Source organism: Micromys minutus, assembly GCF_963924665.1.
Source record: "Micromys minutus genome assembly, chromosome: 8".
Classification (NCBI taxonomy): Eukaryota; Metazoa; Chordata; class Mammalia; order Rodentia; family Muridae; genus Micromys; species Micromys minutus.
In genome coordinates, this window is record NC_137977.1 from 46,982,586 (window position 1) to 47,003,542 (window position 20,957).

Here is a 20,957-nt window from a genome sequence, read left to right on the forward strand (position 1 = left end):
TGTCTTTTTCTGTAGCTTCTTTTAATTATGACATATATTTACAGCTTTCTTCCTTGATTTATTCTGCAATCCTGAAATGGAGGGACTTAAGTAATATAAGCATGCTCTTCAACATGAAAAAAAATCTGTTTTAACTAAAGGACCCTCAGTTCTCCTATCAAAACATTTTAAACAATGACAAATTTTTTCTATACAATATTTATAGCATAAATTAATGTGTATAAGAATAATATTATAAATTAGATGTAATGGCAAATACTTTAATCCTAGCATTCTAGAGGTACAGACAGAAGAATTTCTATGAGTTTGAGGCCAGCCTGAAATACATAGTAAATTTCACTACATCGTGAGATCTTACTTTTTAAAAATTATGTAATAGTAACATTGTATAAATTTTTGTATCTATTGTAAAATGGATGCAGTAAATATTGCAAGTAATAATTGCCTTAGCATGGAAAAAATTAATTCAGGGAGATGCCATGTAAAAATTCAATATTATCACATTGAGTAGAAGACAGGTTCAGAGACTTTTAGAATAGCCTGGAAATTCTTATTTTTGTTCCCTGTGACACACTTAAACACCTATAAATACCTTGTCAACAGAAATTGTCTCCATGAAAAATGAGTTGTGGAGATGTCCTAATCGCTTCCTTTTCTCATTTCAGACATCAAACAATATTTGTAACATTCACCATTTAGCTAGCAGCCTATCACCTCCCACTAGGAGGTTAGAGAATGTCACCTTTGGTTTGTTGAATTGTCTAATAATCACTGTAGCAGCATATATTTCTGTGAGGTTTATAGCTGATAGGGAGTATTCTTACATGTCCTGTTTCAACAAATGCAGAGCAATGCAGTCCTTGGCACTGTGGGGGACAATAAAAAAAATAAGCTAAGAAAGGATGGTAATCAAACTTGAGCCTTTAGAAACTACCCAATAAGCCAGGCGGTAGTGGCACATGCCTTTAATCTCAGCACTCGGGAGAGAGGCAGGGAGACAGATGGATCTCTGTGAGTTTGAGTCCAGCCTACTCTACAGAGTTCCAGGACAGCCAGGGCTGCACAGAAAAACCCTGTCTTGAAAAACCATAGATAGATAGATAGATAGATAGATAGATACATACATACATACATACATACATACATACATACATACATACTAAAATATGTTTCATATGGGCTAAACAGGCTAGTAGGTAAGTAGAAGAATCCTGTCTATTATTTGCCTGCATAGGTAAGAAGCACTTTTAGGAGTCTGACCAAGCTCAGAGCCCAACAGGAAGTAAAGAATCATAAACTACAAAACACTCTGAAATGTAAAGGGCTATTTCAATATAATTGGATATTCTATCTTGATGGATTAGGGCCCTACAAACCAAACGATCACCAGCACCAACCTGGTGGCCACCCTGGCTCTGCTCTCTGCACCTCAGAAGGCCTTATGTTATTCCATTTCCTGTGATAACCATCAATGCCTCCCGGCCTCAGCATGGGAGTTGGGAGTTAACAGGATGTGGCTTTAGGACCAGCACTCCTCAGGAATGGTAACTCAAGTGGTTCCAAATTTAGTCTCACAAAGAAAAGTGGATTACTAGAGTGAACCATGAGTAACAGAAGCACAGCTTCATGCCCTTGCTCATGAACAATGCAAAGGGAGAGAGGATGGGAAGAAAAAGGATGGGAAAAGAAAGGCACATAGAAACTGCAGAAACTTCAGAATTTCAGGATTAATCTTCCTAGTAAAAATAGCTAGCAAACATCCCAAAGTGCTAGGTACTGTGTTAATGGTTCGTATTAATTGAGTAAAACTATGTTAAAAATATAACTTGATAATCTAAATATTGTCAAGTCGATCTAACCAGAATTGTGGGAGAAGGAGAGAGAAGGCCAGTCAGTGAAGGCACACTGTCTTTTACTACCTGATGCTCAAAGGCTCTGAAACTCACCCTGTAGACCAGGTTGTCCCTGAAATAAAAAACCTACCTGCCTCTGCCTCCCACGTGCTGGGACTAAGGTTATGAGCCTCCAGCTCTAGGCTCAAGGCTTTACTGAGGTTCTTTGATCTATATTCCTTCCCTGCAAAGTCATTCTCCCTTTCTCTTCAATTGAATCAAATTTGATAGAGAACTCAGTTGTTTCTTTTTTTAAAAAAAAAGATTTATTTATCTTACTTATATGAGTACACTGTAGCTGTCTACAGACACATTAGAAGAGAGCATCAGATTCTATTATAGATGGTTGTGAGCCACCATGTGGTTTCTGGGAATTAAACTCTGGAAGAGCAGACAGAGTGCTCTTAATGCTGAGCCATCTCTCCAACCCTCAGTTGCTTCTTAAATAGACAACAAATACCTTCTTAGCCCTTAGACGTTTTCACTAGCATGTTCATAATCCAAGTGAAGGAACAATGGAACGACAAAATTAAATTAATTAGATTTTCTACCAATATGTTAGTCAGAAGAGAAGACCTAACAGCCCCTTTTGGAAATAATATGAAAAGACTTGGATTAAGTGAGAAGCTAGACTAGCCCTTGAGTGAGCTGGATCTCTGCAGATTGTATCAATATGGAATCAGTTCCTGGTGAACATGTTTGATTATGATGCAGAGGGGTTTTAGGCCAGTGGCATTTTTAGAAATATACTCTTGCCCATTAATGTTGCATGATAACAAATATTTAGCTACAGTGATATTCATTATAGCATTGTTCACTTTGACCAGAAAAGTCTGGAAAGCAACAGAACATTCTGTTGGGATTGGTTCTGTTGACACCATTCATATTTCCATCAACACTTGGAGAGGGATTGCAGAAGACTGGTTATACGGAACCATATCTCCAACAAAATCACTCAGAGGAAAAACATTGGTCTCGAAACAGAACTATGACTAGTTTGTTAGTTTTCAGAAGTTGTGTAAAATTGAACAGATGTGCACACACATATATACTTGAAAATTTAAACAATCTTTAAAAATACTGAAATGTGGGTTTTATTAGCTAAAAGGGCTAATGGGTAAGTAGAGAGGTCTTAAATCTCTATCATTTGCCCACTGAGATATAAGTAAGAAGCTCTATCAGGAGTTCTTACCAAATTCAGAGCCCAGCAGGGAGTAAAGAGCTCACAAACTCCAAAATGGTCCTAAGAGTTAAAGAGGTACTTCAATATAATTTTTAAACTTTTTTTTCAAGTACTGTATATGGATGGCATTTACATCATTTCCAGCCTTCTCCCTTTTAGCTCCACTCCCATTGTCCCCCATTCTCTCACAACCATATTTTATATATACATATACATACACACACACATATATATAGGCTTATGTATAATAGAGATTACTTATATATGACTGAACATTTGGGATTGGATAACCTATCAGGGAGCTCCACCACAGAGAAGACTGACCCTCTCGGTCTCGTAGCATCGATTATTTGCCTTCATCTAGAGGTGGGTACTTGAGATTCCCCACAACCATGTTGGGTATCAAGTGGTGGTCTCATTGTGATGATTTGTATATGCTTGACCTAAGGAGTAGATGTGGCCTTGTTGGAGTAGGTGTGTCACTGCACATCTGAGCTTTAAGACCCTCATTCTAGCGGCCAGGAAGCCAATCTTTTCTTGTTTGTCTTCAGAACAAGATGTAGAACTCTCAGCTCCTTCTGCATTATGCCTGCCTAGATACTACCATGCTCCCAACCTTGATGATAATGGACTGAACCTCTGAAACTGTAAGCCACCCCCAGTTAAATGTTGTCCTCAAAAGAGTTGCCTGAGTCATGGTGTCTGTTCATAGCAGTAAAACCCTAACTAAGGCAATCATTGATCCGGTCTTGTTTAAGTGACCGTGTTGTTGAGATTTCATAGAGGTAACTTACTGTCGTATATAGAAGACACTGTCATAGCAATGCACATTAACAAAATCCTCTGAACAATGCAGTGGGGGAGAACAGGGACTAAGAAAAGAAAGAGGGAGGAAGAAAGGAAGGAAGGAAGGAAGATGAAATTGCTGTTAGTGTCAAATACAGGAAAAAACAGATGACTCTGACCCAAAAGCACATTTCTGGTCTCCTCCAGTTTTCAATGAGTCCATTGACTCCTGCATCTGATACTGACTATCCTCAGGGATGTTTGATGTATTTGTTCTAACAGTGTTACATTTTTCTACTGACTTGTAGGTTTGTGATCCAAGACAAGCCAGTTTGTGTTTTTTGCATCCACTTCAACTTCTTGTGTTTGTTCTTATTTTACCCAAAACACACTCTGATTTCCAACCAAGGAACTTTTCTTAAGGAACACTGGCTTTAAAAAAAATTATAACCACTTAAAATCTAGATTTGTCAATAGATACCGATGTAATTACTGGGACATGATTGTTCAAATTTATATTCTACTCTTTTTAAAAGTTCTCTCTTGGTTAAGTTGGGTTTCTAGTCCTCTCTTTGCCATTAAGATCTGTGTGACCTTGGGCTCACCAGTTTATCATATGAGGATACAATGATATGAGAGAAAGCACTCTGCAAATTGTATATGAAATGTAGTCATTATCAAACTTGATCTCTAAGTTTCTTCAGAGTCTAAAATTTTTATTCATTTTAAAAGTAATTTTAGTGACTTCATCTGATGAGTGCCAGCTCTTATAGCGTGTCACATATGAAGACTCCTTTAATTGGAAAAACCCTGCCATTTTAATGAGTGTGGAATAATTGGCGAGTTTAAATAATAGCACCCCAAATAAAGTCAAATCTTCGGGAACCTAGGACAAGAGTTTCTGCAGAATGACAGATGAGTTAAAGGGGAAGACTGAGTCCCAGCCAATACCTAAGAACAGTTTCCACATTAAAAGCAAACACCACCAAGTTTGCCCTTCCTGTGCCAAAGAAATGAAAATCATATGCTTGGTGTAATAGAAACCACAGCTGCAAGGGCTGTGGCCACTCGTACAGTTTACAGTATTTAGTCCCTAGTCAGTACTGGAATAGTGACTACAATGTTCTGGAGACAACACATGCCAAATTATACACATAAATGTCATTTTTATGTGTCTGTGTAAAATCATATAGCCTTAAAAGCATTTCTAAAAGTCACTTAGACTAGAAGGTCCACAAGTGAGATTTTTGGAGGGTGGGTTTCTAACAATTCCTACTCTTTTAAAGTTAGATATATAAGTTGACTCTATTAAACCCTAGATAGACTGTTTCTAACAGCTTTCAAAGTTGCATTTAAAACTGTTTTTGTTTTTAATTTTTTCTTGGTCTGGAGTGATGGCTTAGAGCACCTAACCACTCTTGCAGAAGACCTGGAGGTCAGTTCTCTTCCCCTGCATGAGGTGGCGCTCAAGCACCAGTTCATGCGATCCCATTTCCTCTTGCATCCATGTATGTGGTGCACAAAAACTCATGCATGCGCGCGCGCGCACGCACGCACACACACACACACACACACACACACACACACACACACAATAAAAAATACATCATTTTCCATGTTAATTTCTATTTTAGGATTGACCTGGGTTTTACAACCCTGGCTATATTCATGTTCCATAGCACGAGGGAGCTTTTGTAATCCTTAATTTTCACACTCAATTGTCAGTAAAATTTTGTACCTGAAAATAAGGTCAAGCCCTGTTTTATCAGTCTTTAATTTTAAAAAACTACCTTGTTTTAAACAACGTCGGTTTTATTTTATAATATTTACTAGTACCGTTTGCATTAATAGTGTACTTTTCAACATGACCGAAGATGAAACTGTTTCTTTGGGGATGAGTATAACAAATTTTACTATGCGCAATTTCTTATTGTTGTCAAGTTTTTTCTCTTCATTACGTTATACCATTTAGTTTTTATTAGAATTGTTCCTTTCAGATCAAGTGTATTCAAAGGGATACGGACATAAGGCGAGACTAATTCCAGGTTCTTTATGCTCCCTTAAAAAAGTGGGGGATGGGGAGTTAGCAACATTTCTCGGAGCCCTGGACTCTAATTAATAGTAATCAGTAGGCATCGTTAAAACCTGAACCACTTCCTAAACCCAGCTCGCCCAGCGAAGCTTTTCTCTTTCCATCAGAGGCGACAACCTATTTCGACTGTGCTGGAAAAGGACGGCCCCAGAATGACCTGAAAGAGGATCAAAGACAGTAAACCGCTTCAAACGCGGAAAAAAGATCACTCAACTCCCAAGGAGACCAGAAGCTTTCATTGGCCACATTTGAAAAGAAGGTGACTCCCTAACGCGCTTTCCTGACGCACAGCAAGACACTGCCCTCGGGGACCCAAATGACTAACAGGTAGCAAGAGTAGAGCCGCGGCCGGCCGGAAGTGGAAATGAGCCGGGGCAAGGAAGAAGACAGGCTGCACCAGGCCTGCGCAGCCCGCAGGCATCTCAGTGCGCAGGCGCACCTGGGAGTGACTGGGTGACGAAGGGATCGTGGGCTGCGACTCTGGCGGATCCGGTTCCGCCCTCCCTCTCTCAGCCCACCCTACCGAAAGAGCGCCCGAGATCCCTTTCCCAGAGTGCTCCGCGCCGTGAAGAAGCGGCTCCCGGGGACTGGGGGCATTTTGTGTTGGCTGGAGCTGGAGTAACAAGATGGCGGCATCGGCGGAGTGACGGGTTCCCTCCGGGCCGGAGCCGGCGGCAGTGGTGTCAGCGGTACCGCCGCCCTAATACACCGCGCCTCTTCCCTAGCCCGCGACGTCGCCGCGAACGCAAAACAGCGGCGGCCGCCCAAATAGCAAGTGGCTGAGCTTCAGCGGCCGCGACCACCCTTCACCCTTCAACTGCGGCCTGGCCCTCCGCGAGAGGCGGGGATCCAGCTTCTTTCAGACGCCCTCGCGCCTTGTAACGCCAACAAAGCCTTGGTTTTAAGTTGCCTGCCGCGCTCCTCAGTTCTGCCGTGTGAAACAGCCCCGGAGGCTTCCATCCTCTCCAGAGGTGTCGGGGCTTAGCCCCCGCCTCCATCTTCGCGTCTCAGGATGGCGAGCAGCAGCGGCTCCAAGGCCGAATTTATCGTCGGTGGGAAATACAAACTGGTGCGGAAGATCGGATCTGGCTCCTTCGGGGACATTTATCTAGCGATCAACATCACCAATGGCGAGGTAATCACCCTGTTCGGGGCGGGGGGGGGGACGTTAACACTGGGCTTTTTTTCACCCCAACCCCCCTCTAAAGTACTCCAAGCCTCTTCCCACTGCACGCACGCACGCACGCACTGGGGAGTCCAGAGCGAGCCAGTTTTCCTGGCTTAGCAGCCTCCCCCCACTATTTACCTAAAAAGGAAAAACCCGATAGAAAGGGAGGGTAAGCTCTGAGGATACCTTGTATAAAGTATCACATTTTAACCGTTTTTTAAGATGAGAAAGGCGTAGTAGTGTGAGCGCCTTGGTTTTCTTTGTATTTCTTAAATTTAATCTGGTCTAGTTCCAATTTGAACAGTGTCTTTAAAAAAAAAAAAGCCTCGCCTTACGTTCCAAGATTGCCTATTTTCTGGATAACTCCTTTCATTCACTTTAGATTTATAGGACATGGGGGGTTCGCCTTTGGCCCCCCCCCCCGAAAAGGCCTTCGAGGCTGCTTGGGTTGTCTTGTAATTACAAAGGTAGCTTTCCTTATCTTTTCACGTCCTCGTAGTGGCGACTAGAAACAAGCATTTCTAACATTTCTTCTCGTTTCCCAAGTGAGTTTGAATCCGTAGGGATTTTGATACCATCGTCCCCTTTCCTCTGCAGGAAGTGGCAGTGAAACTAGAATCCCAGAAGGCCAGGCATCCCCAGTTGCTGTACGAGAGCAAACTGTATAAGATTCTTCAAGGTGGGGTTGGCATCCCTCACATACGGTAAGAACCTTGAGCACGTAGTCCATCACAGAGGGAATTGCGAACTGGTGAAAGGGGTTGAGGCTGGGTAATTGGACTCGATGTTACTAGGCCCTCCAGATTCCAGAGTTAGCCGTAATCGCTGGGTAATTTTTAGTTCTCCAACTTCGTTAAAATTGTTTGTGGCACTTGCTTGCATTTAGCTTCTGTCATTTTCCGCTTCCCGAGGCTTTCATTTGCAGTTAACTATGCGGGTCCTCTTTGGTCCCTACGAGGAAGGGTTGGCTTCTTGCTGTTTTTAGGAGATAACCTTTGGTGTTCATACGGTTGTTCCCTGAAGTGGTTTTGAAGGTGTGGACTGAGTTTAGTCTAGTGGGGTTGCTATCGGAGCTGGTTTGGGAAATGGCTGCTCTTTTGTTGTGTTTTTGTTCCAACATGTCTTCCTCCTCCGCTTAGAAAATGGCGGAGCGACGTGACTCAACCCCCATATTCCTGCCTTTTTCTCAGCTTGGAATCACAAAATAAGCTTCCTTTAGCAGCCTTAAATAAATTAATCCTGAAAGGCCAAGAATTGCGTTTCATAAGGCCTTGAGATTCTGGAAAGGAGATGACATGACAGTATGATCTCTGCAGTAGATGCGACATAAACTTGTGAAATTTTACTCATGTAAGATTCTTATTATCCCTGTCCAATACGTTGCTTTTTGCTTTTGTGAATGGCAGTGTTTGATATGATTTAGTTCCTATAAACTTTATGTGCAATGGCAAAGGCAGCTTTGAACAGTACCAACTGTTGAAATCTGCTGGTCAGCTGTATAAAAGAAAGCTTCACTTGACAACAGTTTGATGAATAGCTTCAACCTGTTGAGTTATATTGTTGGTAACATTTAAAGGGAATTAGAAGGGGCTGGATGGTAAATAGAAATAATCAGGACAAAAACTGCTCTTTCAAATATTTTGATGTTATTGGGAAAGTTTTGTTTTTGAAAACATTTTTGAAAATTATAGTTTTAAATCTCAACTGTTTCTGGCAGTATTCAAAGATAACATTTATAAACAGAATCGTAGCTGAGAATCAAGTGATTGCTACATAATGAATTCCCTCTTCTGTGCCTCCCTCCCCTCTGCCTAGAATGGGCTATGTAGACCAAGCACCCTGGACCTGGAACTCATAGAGATCAGCCTGTTTCTGCTTATTCCTATTCCCTGATAGTGCTGGGAATACAGGATAGCACCACACTGGGCTTTTTTTCTCCCTTTGAATCCTGATAGGATTATCTTCAACCTAAATAACACTACTTTTAAAAACACATTTTAAAAAAAGTTTTAATAACGATGTTGGGAGATAAATACACCACTGGTCATTTGTAAATTAGCTCTTTGAAAAGAATTCAGATTTATGTGGCAAAGATTACAGTGAAATTGGAGGTGATCTAAGTTTGAGTTTCTGAACATTTTTTTGTCCCTAATATATACAGTCATAGGAGGAAATAAGGCCTTTGGCCTCTTAATTTGCTTTCATTATTTTTCCTAGGATTTCTGAGAAGTACAATCAGGCCATTTGTGTTTTTTTTTTTCCCCATATATTGCCCTGTGTTGGGAGAGTTATAAATTTCAAAAAACAGGCATTGCGTTTTCAAGTCTCAACAAATGCTAATGTGTTATTTAGTCTAGTAGCTTATTTAAAGGCCATGCAGATACAGATCTTTAAGGGCAGTGGGTAGTATGCTAAATAAGCAGATGAATAAATTAACTGGGAGGCCGACTAGTAGGTGCCTACTGTAAATGGTGAGTGCAAGAGAGAGTTGAGGCCATCTTAAGCTTTCTGTGGGTGTGGCTAAATAGATTAACCTGGCTTTTAAATTAAGGCTTCCTGGGAAAGGAGATGAGATTTCAGGAAGAAAGCTTGGTGGACTGGTTGGGGAGGGCAGCCAAGAATAGATGGCTTCTGGGAGTGGTTCCTAAGGCAAAGTGTGGTAATTAGGTAGGGGTGGGGAAAGTGTACAGAGATACTTAGCAATGGTAGGAATGGGTGTACGGAAACAAATACAGTGTGGAGTTCGTTTTTTGTTTGTTTTTAATTATTTTTGAGACAAAGGGCTCATTGTATAGTTTCTGGCTGGCTTCAAACTTACATTGTTTTGTCTTTCCCTCTAATGCTGACCACCCGGGCTGGCTAGTGTGTTGGTTTTAAAGGAAAGTAGCATTTCCCATTCTTTTTGCATAATAGGTGGATAGATAGACACACACACACACACACACACACACACACACACATATATGTATGTCTACTTAATTAAATTTTTTTACCTCATTGTATTTATCCCCTTTTTATACTTAGGTTTGTGTTCACACATATAGTCTATTTATAAGATTGGCTTTAAGATAATCTTGTATATCCTTAAAAGAGACTCAATTCAAGCCTATGAAGGTGGTGGCCTCCCTCTTCTCTGTACTTTGAGGGGCTTACTTGAGTGATCTAGAATTACTATCTCCTTTATATTCCTTTTCTACGTGCTGTTCTCAAGTCAGTTCACTTTCTTTAAAGGAAAAATAGTTTTAATAAACAGGAAGAGTTCTTGCCTAAGTGGGAAACGGTTAGGGATTGAATATTTGAGTTCTGTATCTGTTCAAGGCTCTTAAAGCTGGGATGATCTAGAGTCAGTCTAGGGTGATCTAGAGTCAGCCCCTTAACCTCTTTAGGGCTCATCCACTTCCTTTAATTTATACAGTTGAAAAATTACTAATTTTTAATGTTTTTAGTTGTGTTGTGGGTGGGAGAGTGATGAATAGAATTTTTATTGAGGCTTCGGTTAAGAGCATTTAGGTTCTGAATTGAGTCCTCAACACCTCCAGGGGTTGTTCCCAGCTGTCTCTAACTCCAGCTCCTGGGAGTCTGCTGCCCTCTCCTGTCATCTGGGCATTTGCACTCACATGACATGTACTCACATAGTTACACACATGACATTTACTCACACAGTTACACAGTTTTTACTCCCAAGGAAGAAATGTTTGGGAAATGTATTCTTCTGGGAAAAGAACTCCTTTTTTTCCAGGCTTTTTATGTTCAGAAGTTTTGGTGTGAGTAAAGATTTCCCATTTAAAGTGTTTTGATTGCTTGATTGCAGACCTTTCAGTTCATGAGTTTTTAAGACCTGCTTCCAGGTGGTAGTTACAAGCATTTTCTTTTTCAGACTTTGGTGCTATGTCAACATCTTGCCATTTTTATGAAACTACCTCCCAAGACTTATAAATGCATCTGTTTCTGGCAACTTTTAGATTAACTACTTATTTAGAAAGACATTTATGGTAAGATATACTTTTATAGAAAAATTGTATATAAGAAGGTGGTTTGGACATAAAATAATTTTTGCTTGTGTTTTTCAACCACATCTTTCTGCATTTGCATTTATGAAGCATTAGTTAATACATTCACTGCTAAAAAGGAGTTGAAACAACTGCTGTCTTAAACTTTTGCTTTTGAGTATATATGTTGTGAATAAAATTGTAATGTCATAGACAAAAACAGCTATTGAAAGTGTTAGGAAAAGTGACTTCTTTCAAATTGTACCTAAATTCAAGTATTGTTAATTTGTGGGATGGTATTTTTGAGTTGACACAATCTGAGAGAACTTCTATTGACACAGATTTTAAAAAGAACATCTGATACAAATTAAACCTTGAGTTCCTGGCTCCATTTTCTCCTGAGAGCCATTATCACCTCTAAGTCAAGGTCATATCATGCCTGCTCTACACTCCACACCTTTATTTGATACTGAGAGACATGCACTCTCCTTCACTATTCAGATTTGTGTGTCAGTGATGAAACACATATGGGAGACTATAAATTTAATTAAGTACCAGTATCCCAAGGAACACTATGTATAGCTAGGCATTGAGAGGCCAGAAAAAAATGAATAGACGGAAGTATAGAATGTGTTGCATCTTTTGGAGTCAGGTTCTCACCCTCTAACTTGTCTGACTAGGAACTCACCTTGTAGACTAGGCTGACCTTTCAACTCGGATATCCTTCCTCTTCCAGAGTATAGGGATTAAAGATGTCCCCAACTACTTTTCACTAATTCAGTCTTTAAATGGGCTACTAAGTAAGTTACTTGAATTTCTTTTGTAGCTACTGGTGAATAAATGATTACTTAAAATAACCCTCTTTGGTTAAGGCTTAGATACATTTACATATAATAAAATGCGAAGATGCTAATGTGTGGCTGAGTTAGTTTTGACAAATATATGCCCTTACTGAGATACAAAAATTATGCATATATATTGCTTATCTTTTATAAACTACAATCTGACTACTTTTAGGGTAATTTTTATATAATAGATGTGTGTCGTTTCTTCTAAAATTGATGAAAGACTGACCAAAACTTAAAAGTACTAACAACAAAGCCTTCAGGTTGCTAGTCTGCTTCTCACCTTAGGTACTCAGTAGAAGTTACCTGACAAAATAATTATGTAGTTGTGGTGTTCCTGTTGAATACTCAGTGATAATCAATAACTTTAACTTGATTCTCTCCTCTAAAGACCTATAATACTGCAATTCTCTAGTCTCGGTGACCAGTGAGTGGAAATGTATTGTAGCTGTTTTAATAAGGACTTTGAAAGTGCCAAACAGAATTAGCTGAAAAGTGTTAGATATTAAATGAAAATGAAAAGGCATAAGCCAAACTGTATTTGAACCTAGAATTCCAAAATTTTTTGAGGTTCAAGAATAGCCTGAGCTTTATTGCTTTCGATAATAGTAGCAATAATAATAATAATAATAATATAGCAGTGATCTAACCAAACAAACAGGAAAGAGCTCAGTAGTTACGAATGTGTACAGCTCTTACAAGAGAACCTATTTTTGGTGGCTAATGACTAACTCCAGCTCCAAAGAATCCAACTCCTCTATGAACGCTGTACTTGTGATACTTATAAATGTTTTTGAAAAAGTAAATATAATGAAGAACAAGAGTCATACACTATCCAGTCATTATATATTATCTCGTAATCACTATAGGAGTCCTATAAGTTGGGAGTTTCGTATAAAAATCACACAGTATGTGACATTTAAGGCCTGATAGAGTGATTCTGATATGGGAAATACAAGAACAACCATACTACACTATGTAGGGTTTTAATAACTATTGCTTATTTGCTTAGCTAATTTATTCCCAATTTTTTCTGAACTATATATATATCAGTAAAACCTTGACCTTCAAATTGTCTCATGCCTTTAATCCTCCCTGCACTTGGGGAGCTGTGTTTAGGTGGGTCTCAGGTTTGAGGCTACCCTGATCTATGGAGCCAGTTCCAGGCCAGCCAGGGCTGCCCAGAGAAACCCTGTCTCAGAGAAATAACAGTGGACTCTCCATGTGCTTAGAGGGCTATACTGTTAACCTCATACAACCAAATGGCTTGGTGATTTTTGTTTGGTGAGGGGCTGTCTAAAACATTGCATTTTGTGTGCATTCTTACAATGCTTTGAAGGAAGAACTCCTGTCTTGCTGATAGGTTGAGCATAGCCTTTGAGTATAAAGAAGCTCTTACTTTGACTTCATTGTGTCTATTTGTTTTTTTAATTCAGTGGTAGGAATACTGTACATACTGAATTTTAGAAGTAATTGGTGTATGTACAGTTAAGTTCCTTAGCTTCTAATTGAAATGTTCTCCAGTTCTGATACTTGAATTAGACTGACTGGATTAATGCTCTTTTTGCTTTAAATACTGTTATAAAGAAACCACTATATCAGTTGAAATTTAATGTCCAAAAGTCAGGTGTGGTAGAACATATATGTAATCCCAAAATTCCCAATTTTGGACCAACCTGGGCCACAAGTGAGACCTTGTCTTTAAAACAAAATTAAGAGTTCTTTAGCTTATCATAAGTTTAAATGAATTTTAAGACATTGTTATTCTGCCCTCCTTTATCTGAAGTTGAAAAGTTTGGAAACAGTTTCATTAGAAATATCTCATACTTTGTACTTGGTAAAAATATATCGAGAACCTTCTGGTTCATGCTTTATTAATGTCATTCTCTATTTTTTCCTCACTTTTTTTTTTGTTTGTTTCATTTGAGATGGGGTGGGGGTCTTACTATGCAGATAAGGCTGGCCTTGAATTCAAGATCCACCAGTCTTAGAATCCCTAGTGTTGGGATTAAAGGTGTGTGCCTGTGTCACCACGCCTGGCTTCCTTTTCCTGTTCTTCATTATGCCTTATATTATTTATTGGTTGGAATTGGTTTTGTGTGGGGGCTTCCTAACTTGGTGAAATAGGTGTTCCAGTTTTGAACATTATCTTCAAATCTATAGTTGTTCAGAGTGTCTTGGTTAATATAAATTAATAAGCATGCTTACATAGCCTAGCTAAGTCAGTTGTATGTAGAAAAACTTTTTTGAGTGCTCACTGTGTAACAGCAAATTTAAAATAGGCACATTTCGATGAAGTGTCAAAAATTTTGTTTTTTGAGCATGTGTCATGAGTTGAGCATGTGGCACCAGTAACTCTGACTTCCTCTGAAAATTGGGACAACCATATCGAATTCTCAATGAGATTGAATGTGTAAGGGCATGTGAGTTTCTTAATTTCAAGAGGATAAGGGTTTCAGAGATGGCTTAGTGGTTAAGAGCACTACTGACTGCTCTTCCGGGTGTCCTGAGTTCCCAGCAACCACATGGTGGCTCACAATGATCTTTAATTGGATCTGATGACCTCTTCTAGTGTATCTGAAGACAACTACAGTATATGAGAAAGAATAAGCTTCAAACTGTGCCTAGAAGCACTCAGTTGCTTTCATTGGTCAGTGTCATAGTTAGAGGAGTCTGTTTTTATGACAAAGCAACCTTGGGAGGAGTTTGTTTTAGCTTAGAGTTGCATAGCACAACTGAGGAAAGTCGAGGTAAGAACTTGGCAAAAGCCAAGTCAGACCATGGATGATTGCTGCTTGCTTGCTTAGACTGCTTTACAGTAGCATCTAGAACCACCAGGTTGGGTCTTCAAGGAACTGCACCACAGGCTTGCCCACAGCCAATCTAGTGGGAGCATTTTCAGATTGAGGTTTCCTCTTCCATATGAGACTGTCTTGTGTAAAGCTTACATAAAACTCACCAGCACAGTCAGATCCAAGGAACAGATACCATTAAGATTGTCTGAATCCGATGAAGCGAGCCTTTCTCGGACTTTAACCATGTATAATAATTAGCTACATGACATGAGTGGAAAGATGGCTCACCATCTCTTCTTGGTTAAGAGAATTTGTTTCTCTTTAAAAGGATTGGAGCTCTATTCTGAGCACCAAGATGGTGGCTCACAGTCCTCCATAATTCTCTCTCTCTTTCTTTTTCTGTGCGCGTCTGTATGCATATATGTATATATACTCATACATGCAAACAGTTGTTTGTCTTGGCAATCCTCTTACCTCTGCTTTCTGAGTACTGGTACTACAGGAATACTGCCACTACTCAATACTTTCAGTACTGTGACAGACATGTGAAACAATTCTCTCATAGCCTCTCTCAAGTGTTAAAATTATGATCATGAGCCTCCATAAATGCTCCAACTGCCTTTAAGATGTCTAATTAGAGTATAGGAAAAATAACTTAAAATAACAATTTACTAATGAAAAACTTGAATGGTTTAGTGTGTATGTTTTTTTTTTTGTCCTGTACAGAGTTGTACAGTCATTACCATAGTCCAGTTTTCAGATATTTTCTTCACACTCCTCAAAAATACCCTGAGCCCATTAGCAGTTCTTTATTTCCTTGCTGGCTACAGAAAACCAGCAATTTCATTTTCTTTATGTGTACAGTTGTTGCCTATTAGGAAAATACTGATCAGGGGCTTGGACATACAGCAGTGGTAAGGTGCTTGCTTGACTTGTGGGAGTCCCTGGGTTTGAGCTATAACACCCAACCAAAAGAGCAAGACTATTAATCATTTGTGATTGATATGCAGATAATAGCTGTATTTTCTACTTCCAATGAATAAATGTGTTTTAATACTTAAATCTCTTGACCTTCAGTTGTCTACACTTTGCCCCATAGTACTACCACTGTACACAGTGTTTAAAGTAGTGACAACATGAACTGCCAAAAAATTCATTCATTGTGGTTTTTGTCAAATTTTAAGTAGTATAGTAAGAATGTATTGCTTTAACCAAGAAGGACATAAGTAAAATGCTGATATAAAATGGTTTTTTTTAATTTAGTGAATTAACTAGTGAAGAAAATAAAGTAACTGATACAAACCATACTGGTTACCTACAGTTTATTGTGATCATTCATGCTTTCACATGACTCCGTAAAAGTAACTTGTTCTTGAGTAGAAATGGTTGTCTGAAGGCTTACTGCCTTTGTCTGCTAATCTAAGCCTAGAATGTTTTCAGCTTCTGAGAGTTGCTGTTGAATAAGCTCTGCCATTCTTAGTTGACAGATTCACCTCTACTATTCTGGCTTAAAACTCCTCTCCAAGCTAACTGAATCAGTCTGGCTTCTCTTTCTTGTCCTCTCCTGAATTGTTCTGCTTGGCCTCAAACTTAACTCTAGCAATCCATTCTGGTCTTCTGGTTCCTTCTTATTCACTGGCTTATTCTGTCTTCATTTGTATCTAGTTACTTTGTTCTTTTTGAACTGTCTTGTAAGGCCCGCCCAGTAAAAATGCCTGATTCCTAAACCCCACCCCTTGTATTGCCCCTCAAGTAGCTTTCCTTTCCTCTCATGAGAGTTGGACATATCCTATTCTGTCAGATCTTTCTCTGACAAAAAGTGTCACTTTGCCACTCAGACATCATTTTCAAACTGTGTGTGCTTCCTTCTACAAACTAACTTTACTTTCATTGTTTGTGATTAAAGGTGTGTGCTAAGGGCTAAGTAATAGCACAACTTTTCAGTAAATAACAGGAATTTGATCTTGGTGTTCACGGTAATCAAATATCCTGCAACTCTTAATAGTACAATGTTAAGGACCAGCCATATTTTTTTAGGAACTTAAAGTCATCATCTAAAGTTTGTACATAACAAGAATATTTAGAAAGCATTCTGATCTGCATGCAGTCTCTATAGTCAGCAATACAACAGTGGTCTGAAATTAGAGCCACTTAATTTGAGCTTTTAACTATTTCCTGAATCTTTTGAATATCACTTTTGAAATCCACTGCAGTTCTGATGGGTGGTATTGAAGTGATGGCAGTATTGAGCAGCTGGGACCATTCGTTGAACTAAACAAGTTCAAAAACAAAAATACCAACATTCTGATCTGTATACAGTCTCCAGTCAGCAATAGAACAGTGGGAACTTCCCTAGCAAGGCCTGAGTTCGAAAACCACAGGCTTTTGACCAGGTTTATAGTACCGGATGTGAATTTCTTCCTGGGAGCATTGTACAGTGAAACCTTTATATTTTATGTTAATATAGGTGTTTTTAAAATCAGTGCTATTTATCAACAGTGCAGCATATTAGAACTGTAAAAAAGAAATAGCATTAAAATACCTAAGAAGTAGTTTCCTAGATACCTGTAAGTAATGTTCTTTTGTTGTTGTTGTTCTTTTGAGACAGGATCTCATCTTACCCTGGAGCTTAGGCTGGACTCGCTCTACCTCAGGCTCCTGAAGGCTGGTCTTACAGCCAACATTCACAGATTTTTATTTTTCAAAAAAAAAAATTAGCTTTATTTCCTGTTGGTATTAACAAAGAAATTAAGCCAGTTTAGGCTTTTTATGTCATTTACAGAAATTTTAGTTTTTTTCTGGAGACAAAGGATTGCTCTCTCTATGTAGCCCTGTTGGTTCCATATTGTTTGGAAGAATTTGTGTTTGCAGACATGAAAATGTAAGGGGGGGGGACCAAAAAAAAAAAAAAAAAAAAAAAAACAAGAAAACAGGGTGTAGATTTCAAGTCCTTGGGACAAGAAAAATTAACGGTAAAAGCACTTACGTTATTGGGGAATTCAACTAATGTGCAGTATAACACAGGATAGTTAAACAGCCCTTCTCCAAAAGACATATCTAATCATGTGTGCCAATACTACTTCTGTAATGCTAGACTAAGGTACTATGTAATAGTAAGATACAACGTAATACTACTTCTGCAATGCTAAACTAAGAAACTGATCTCTTTGCAAAGAAGGATATAATTAAAGTGCAATTTTGTGTGGAGGGAGCCGTAAGCAAATGATAAGCCTTTCTGAAGTGTGTGGGATGGCTGATGGAGTCATTTCTTCATTACAAAAAATTTGTTCAAGGTCGGTCGAGAAACAATGCAGAAGGCTACAAAATTGAGCTGTGCTCGTGACAATTATTATTAAGTGGCCATGCAGGGAAAGGTCTATTACTCTTTTGTGTGTGTCTGTGTGTGTGTGTGTGTAATAGTATAGTTGATTATCCAGTTTGTTTTGTGACTAGAGGAATGGTTACCTTAAATAAAAACTATAACTCTGTCTTTGAGACAGGATGCTAGCCGAGGATGACCTAGAACTTAACAATTCTCCTTAGTCTCTCAAGTGCTGAGATTATTACAGGTGTGAACTACCATACCTAAGAAATTGTTTCAAAGCCTTAACCTTAACAATTTAAATTTTATGATATTAAGGGATAATTAATGTTTTGTATTGACTCTTGTTTTGTTAGGTGGTATGGGCAAGAGAAAGACTATAATGTGCTAGTCATGGATCTTCTGGGACCTAGCCTTGAAGACCTCTTCAATTTCTGTTCAAGAAGGTTCACTATGAAGACTGTACTTATGTTAGCTGACCAGGTATGTGAACTTTTAACAAAACAAACAAAAAGGTTGCTTATAAAATGTCAACATTTCATAGAACTGGGAGTTTTGGGGAGGGGGTTGTTTTGGGTCTTTTTTGTTCATGGTGGCACAGACTCTAAAATCCCAGCATCCAGAAGGCTGAAGTGGGGGCTACTAATTCAAATCCAGCATGGGCTTTATACAGTATCTCTCAAATCATCCGGATAACAACAGTGAACCTAGATAAATTGATGCTCACAGTAGAAAAGTCTGGAGTATTGATAGCACTGGAACAAATCCAGCGCAGACTCCTCAGGTTTACTACGGGGGAAACGGAAGTAAAATAAATGGTCCTTTGTATGAATCTAAAGTCAAGAAGGGAAAGATACAAAAATAAGTTAGTCATGGTTCTGTGGTAGAAGAGTTCACACTAGTAACCTGGGAAAGAATAGCTAAAGATTATGGAAAAAACTTTTTTTGCAGTATAGTCCTTGGCAATTTTCCTGTCTTGGTGTGTAGAGCCCATAGAGGTGCACCTGCCTTTGCCTTCTGAATGCTGGAATTAGAAGCATGTGCCACCACATCCACAGCCCATGGATTTAATCATTTCTACTCAGAACAGGCCAAAAGCCATTACTAGTTTAAGCCTGAATAGCGGACAAGCTTGAAATAAATGAGGAGCTTTGTTTGCCATCCTGTTGTGGTGGTGCTGTCATTTTTATAAATGATCTGACCTCTTGAAGTGTTGGAAACTCTGAGTTGCTTGTTTTTAATCACTTGTTCTACTCTTTTTCTTTTTCAGATGATCAGTAGAATTGAATATGTGCATACAAAGAATTTTATACACAGAGACATTAAACCAGATAACTTCCTAATGGGTATTGGGCGTCACTGTAATAAGGTTAGTTAAATGTTCTTTGCATGAAAGAACAAAGAGTAAAATATTGATATGAATTGCTGTAATAAACTTTTAAATCTTTTTTAAAAAGACATAGTAAATTGAATTTGCTGTAAATGCTTAAGAGATTGTGCTAGAGATAATCAGTTAACTTTATTAACTTAGTAACTTGAAATATATTCTCTACAATTTATTCAACCAAGGTTAGTTTATATATGTGAAGATAATAAAATTCCAAGGGCTTTTAAATGAACTTTAATCAACTACATTAAATTTGGATAATTATATCTAGTTTTCATTCACTTAAATAGTGAAAACACTTACATATAATCCTTCCTGAATGAAAAAAATAGATTTTTTTAACCTTATGACTCTATAAAGTGTGAGTTTTGTAATACATGTGCTTGAGCCAATGTGGCTATGTCACTATGGCTAAGTGTGGTTGATGCTAAGAATTCTTCAGTCCTTGGATTGGTGTATTTAAAAAAAATAATTCTTGGGCCTGCTTCAAAAGTAGTTTACAGATTATTACTTGGGTTTCAGTAATTCAGGGTTGGGTGAATTCTCCACCCCTCCTCCATGTTGTTACAGGAAAACACTGACTAGTGAATTGAACATTTGTATAGCAAAATGAGTGCTTATTGGGGTTCCTGATGATCGTTCCGCATATGGGGTGATTAGGTTGTGACGCATGATTGCAGTTAGAAACTAATTATATTGAAATTTTGTCTGCAATGCTTAGTTTTATTGAGTGAATTGCTTTCTTTATTCATTCAATGTTGAGCTCGGGCAGACAGGCAGCATTGGCAATGCACGAAGCATGTTCCAATCTGATGATCTCAGAAATTCTCAACTTCAGGACAAACTGGGGGAGGGGGCTTTTTTTTTTCCATTTGTTTGTTTTTTGGAAGGAAACTTTCCATTTGTTAACTAGGTAGGGAATGTGGTGTTTTAGGTCCAGCTGTAAATGTTTACCTTTGTTTGCCTGTATGAATGCCAACTTGGAGCCATTATAAGAACTGGTGTTACTTGTAATGCTGGAGATACTAATGTTGGTCTGACCAAGTTTTAGGAAATAAGGTTTTTCATGGAATTTCATATACTGAAGGGCTTTCCAGCCTTATAATTTATCTTGTATCCCCAAATTGCATATAGAGAAATGTATCTTCTCTCTTTGAAGCATCCAGGTTCTTAGTTATTACTATAAAACCTGGTGATTGGTTGGGGGAAAAAATTGGTCTTAATTTTTTCTCCTGCAGTTTTGGTAGTTTGACTCTTCTTTTGGCCATTTCCCAGCCCTCTCCTTCCTGTTTTCTTATCCTTTAACACCCATTCTGCCCACTTGATCCCTGTTCTGCATAGTGGCAGAGCAGTAAGTATGTGGATTTTGGCTTTAAACAATGGCCTAGACAGTAACACCTCACACTCTTTCCCCCTTCTTAGGAATAGTTCCTTTAACCACCTAGATGTCTTGGGAAGCCCATGTTCCATTCTTAGAATCAGTGTCCTTGGTACAGAT

At 38.8% G+C, this 20,957-nt stretch overlaps 1 protein-coding gene across 3 annotated transcripts in view; it reads left to right on the plus strand.

Moving 5' to 3' along the window:
* The first annotated feature begins 6,508 nt into the window (after nucleotides 1-6,508).
* Nucleotides 6,509-20,957, plus strand: part of CSNK1A1 (casein kinase 1 alpha 1) — a 32,208-nt gene continuing 17,759 nt past the window's right edge. For all 3 annotated transcript variants that reach the window (XM_080920205.1, XM_080920206.1, XM_080920207.1), the window contains exons 1-4: nucleotides 6,509-7,088; nucleotides 7,719-7,825; nucleotides 18,429-18,555; nucleotides 19,343-19,441. In XM_080920205.1, the coding sequence (XP_080776331.1) occupies nucleotides 6,966-7,088; nucleotides 7,719-7,825; nucleotides 18,429-18,555; nucleotides 19,343-19,441 (456 nt within the window). In that variant the 5' untranslated portion in view covers nucleotides 6,509-6,965. The remainder of the gene's footprint in view (nucleotides 7,089-7,718; nucleotides 7,826-18,428; nucleotides 18,556-19,342; nucleotides 19,442-20,957) is intronic.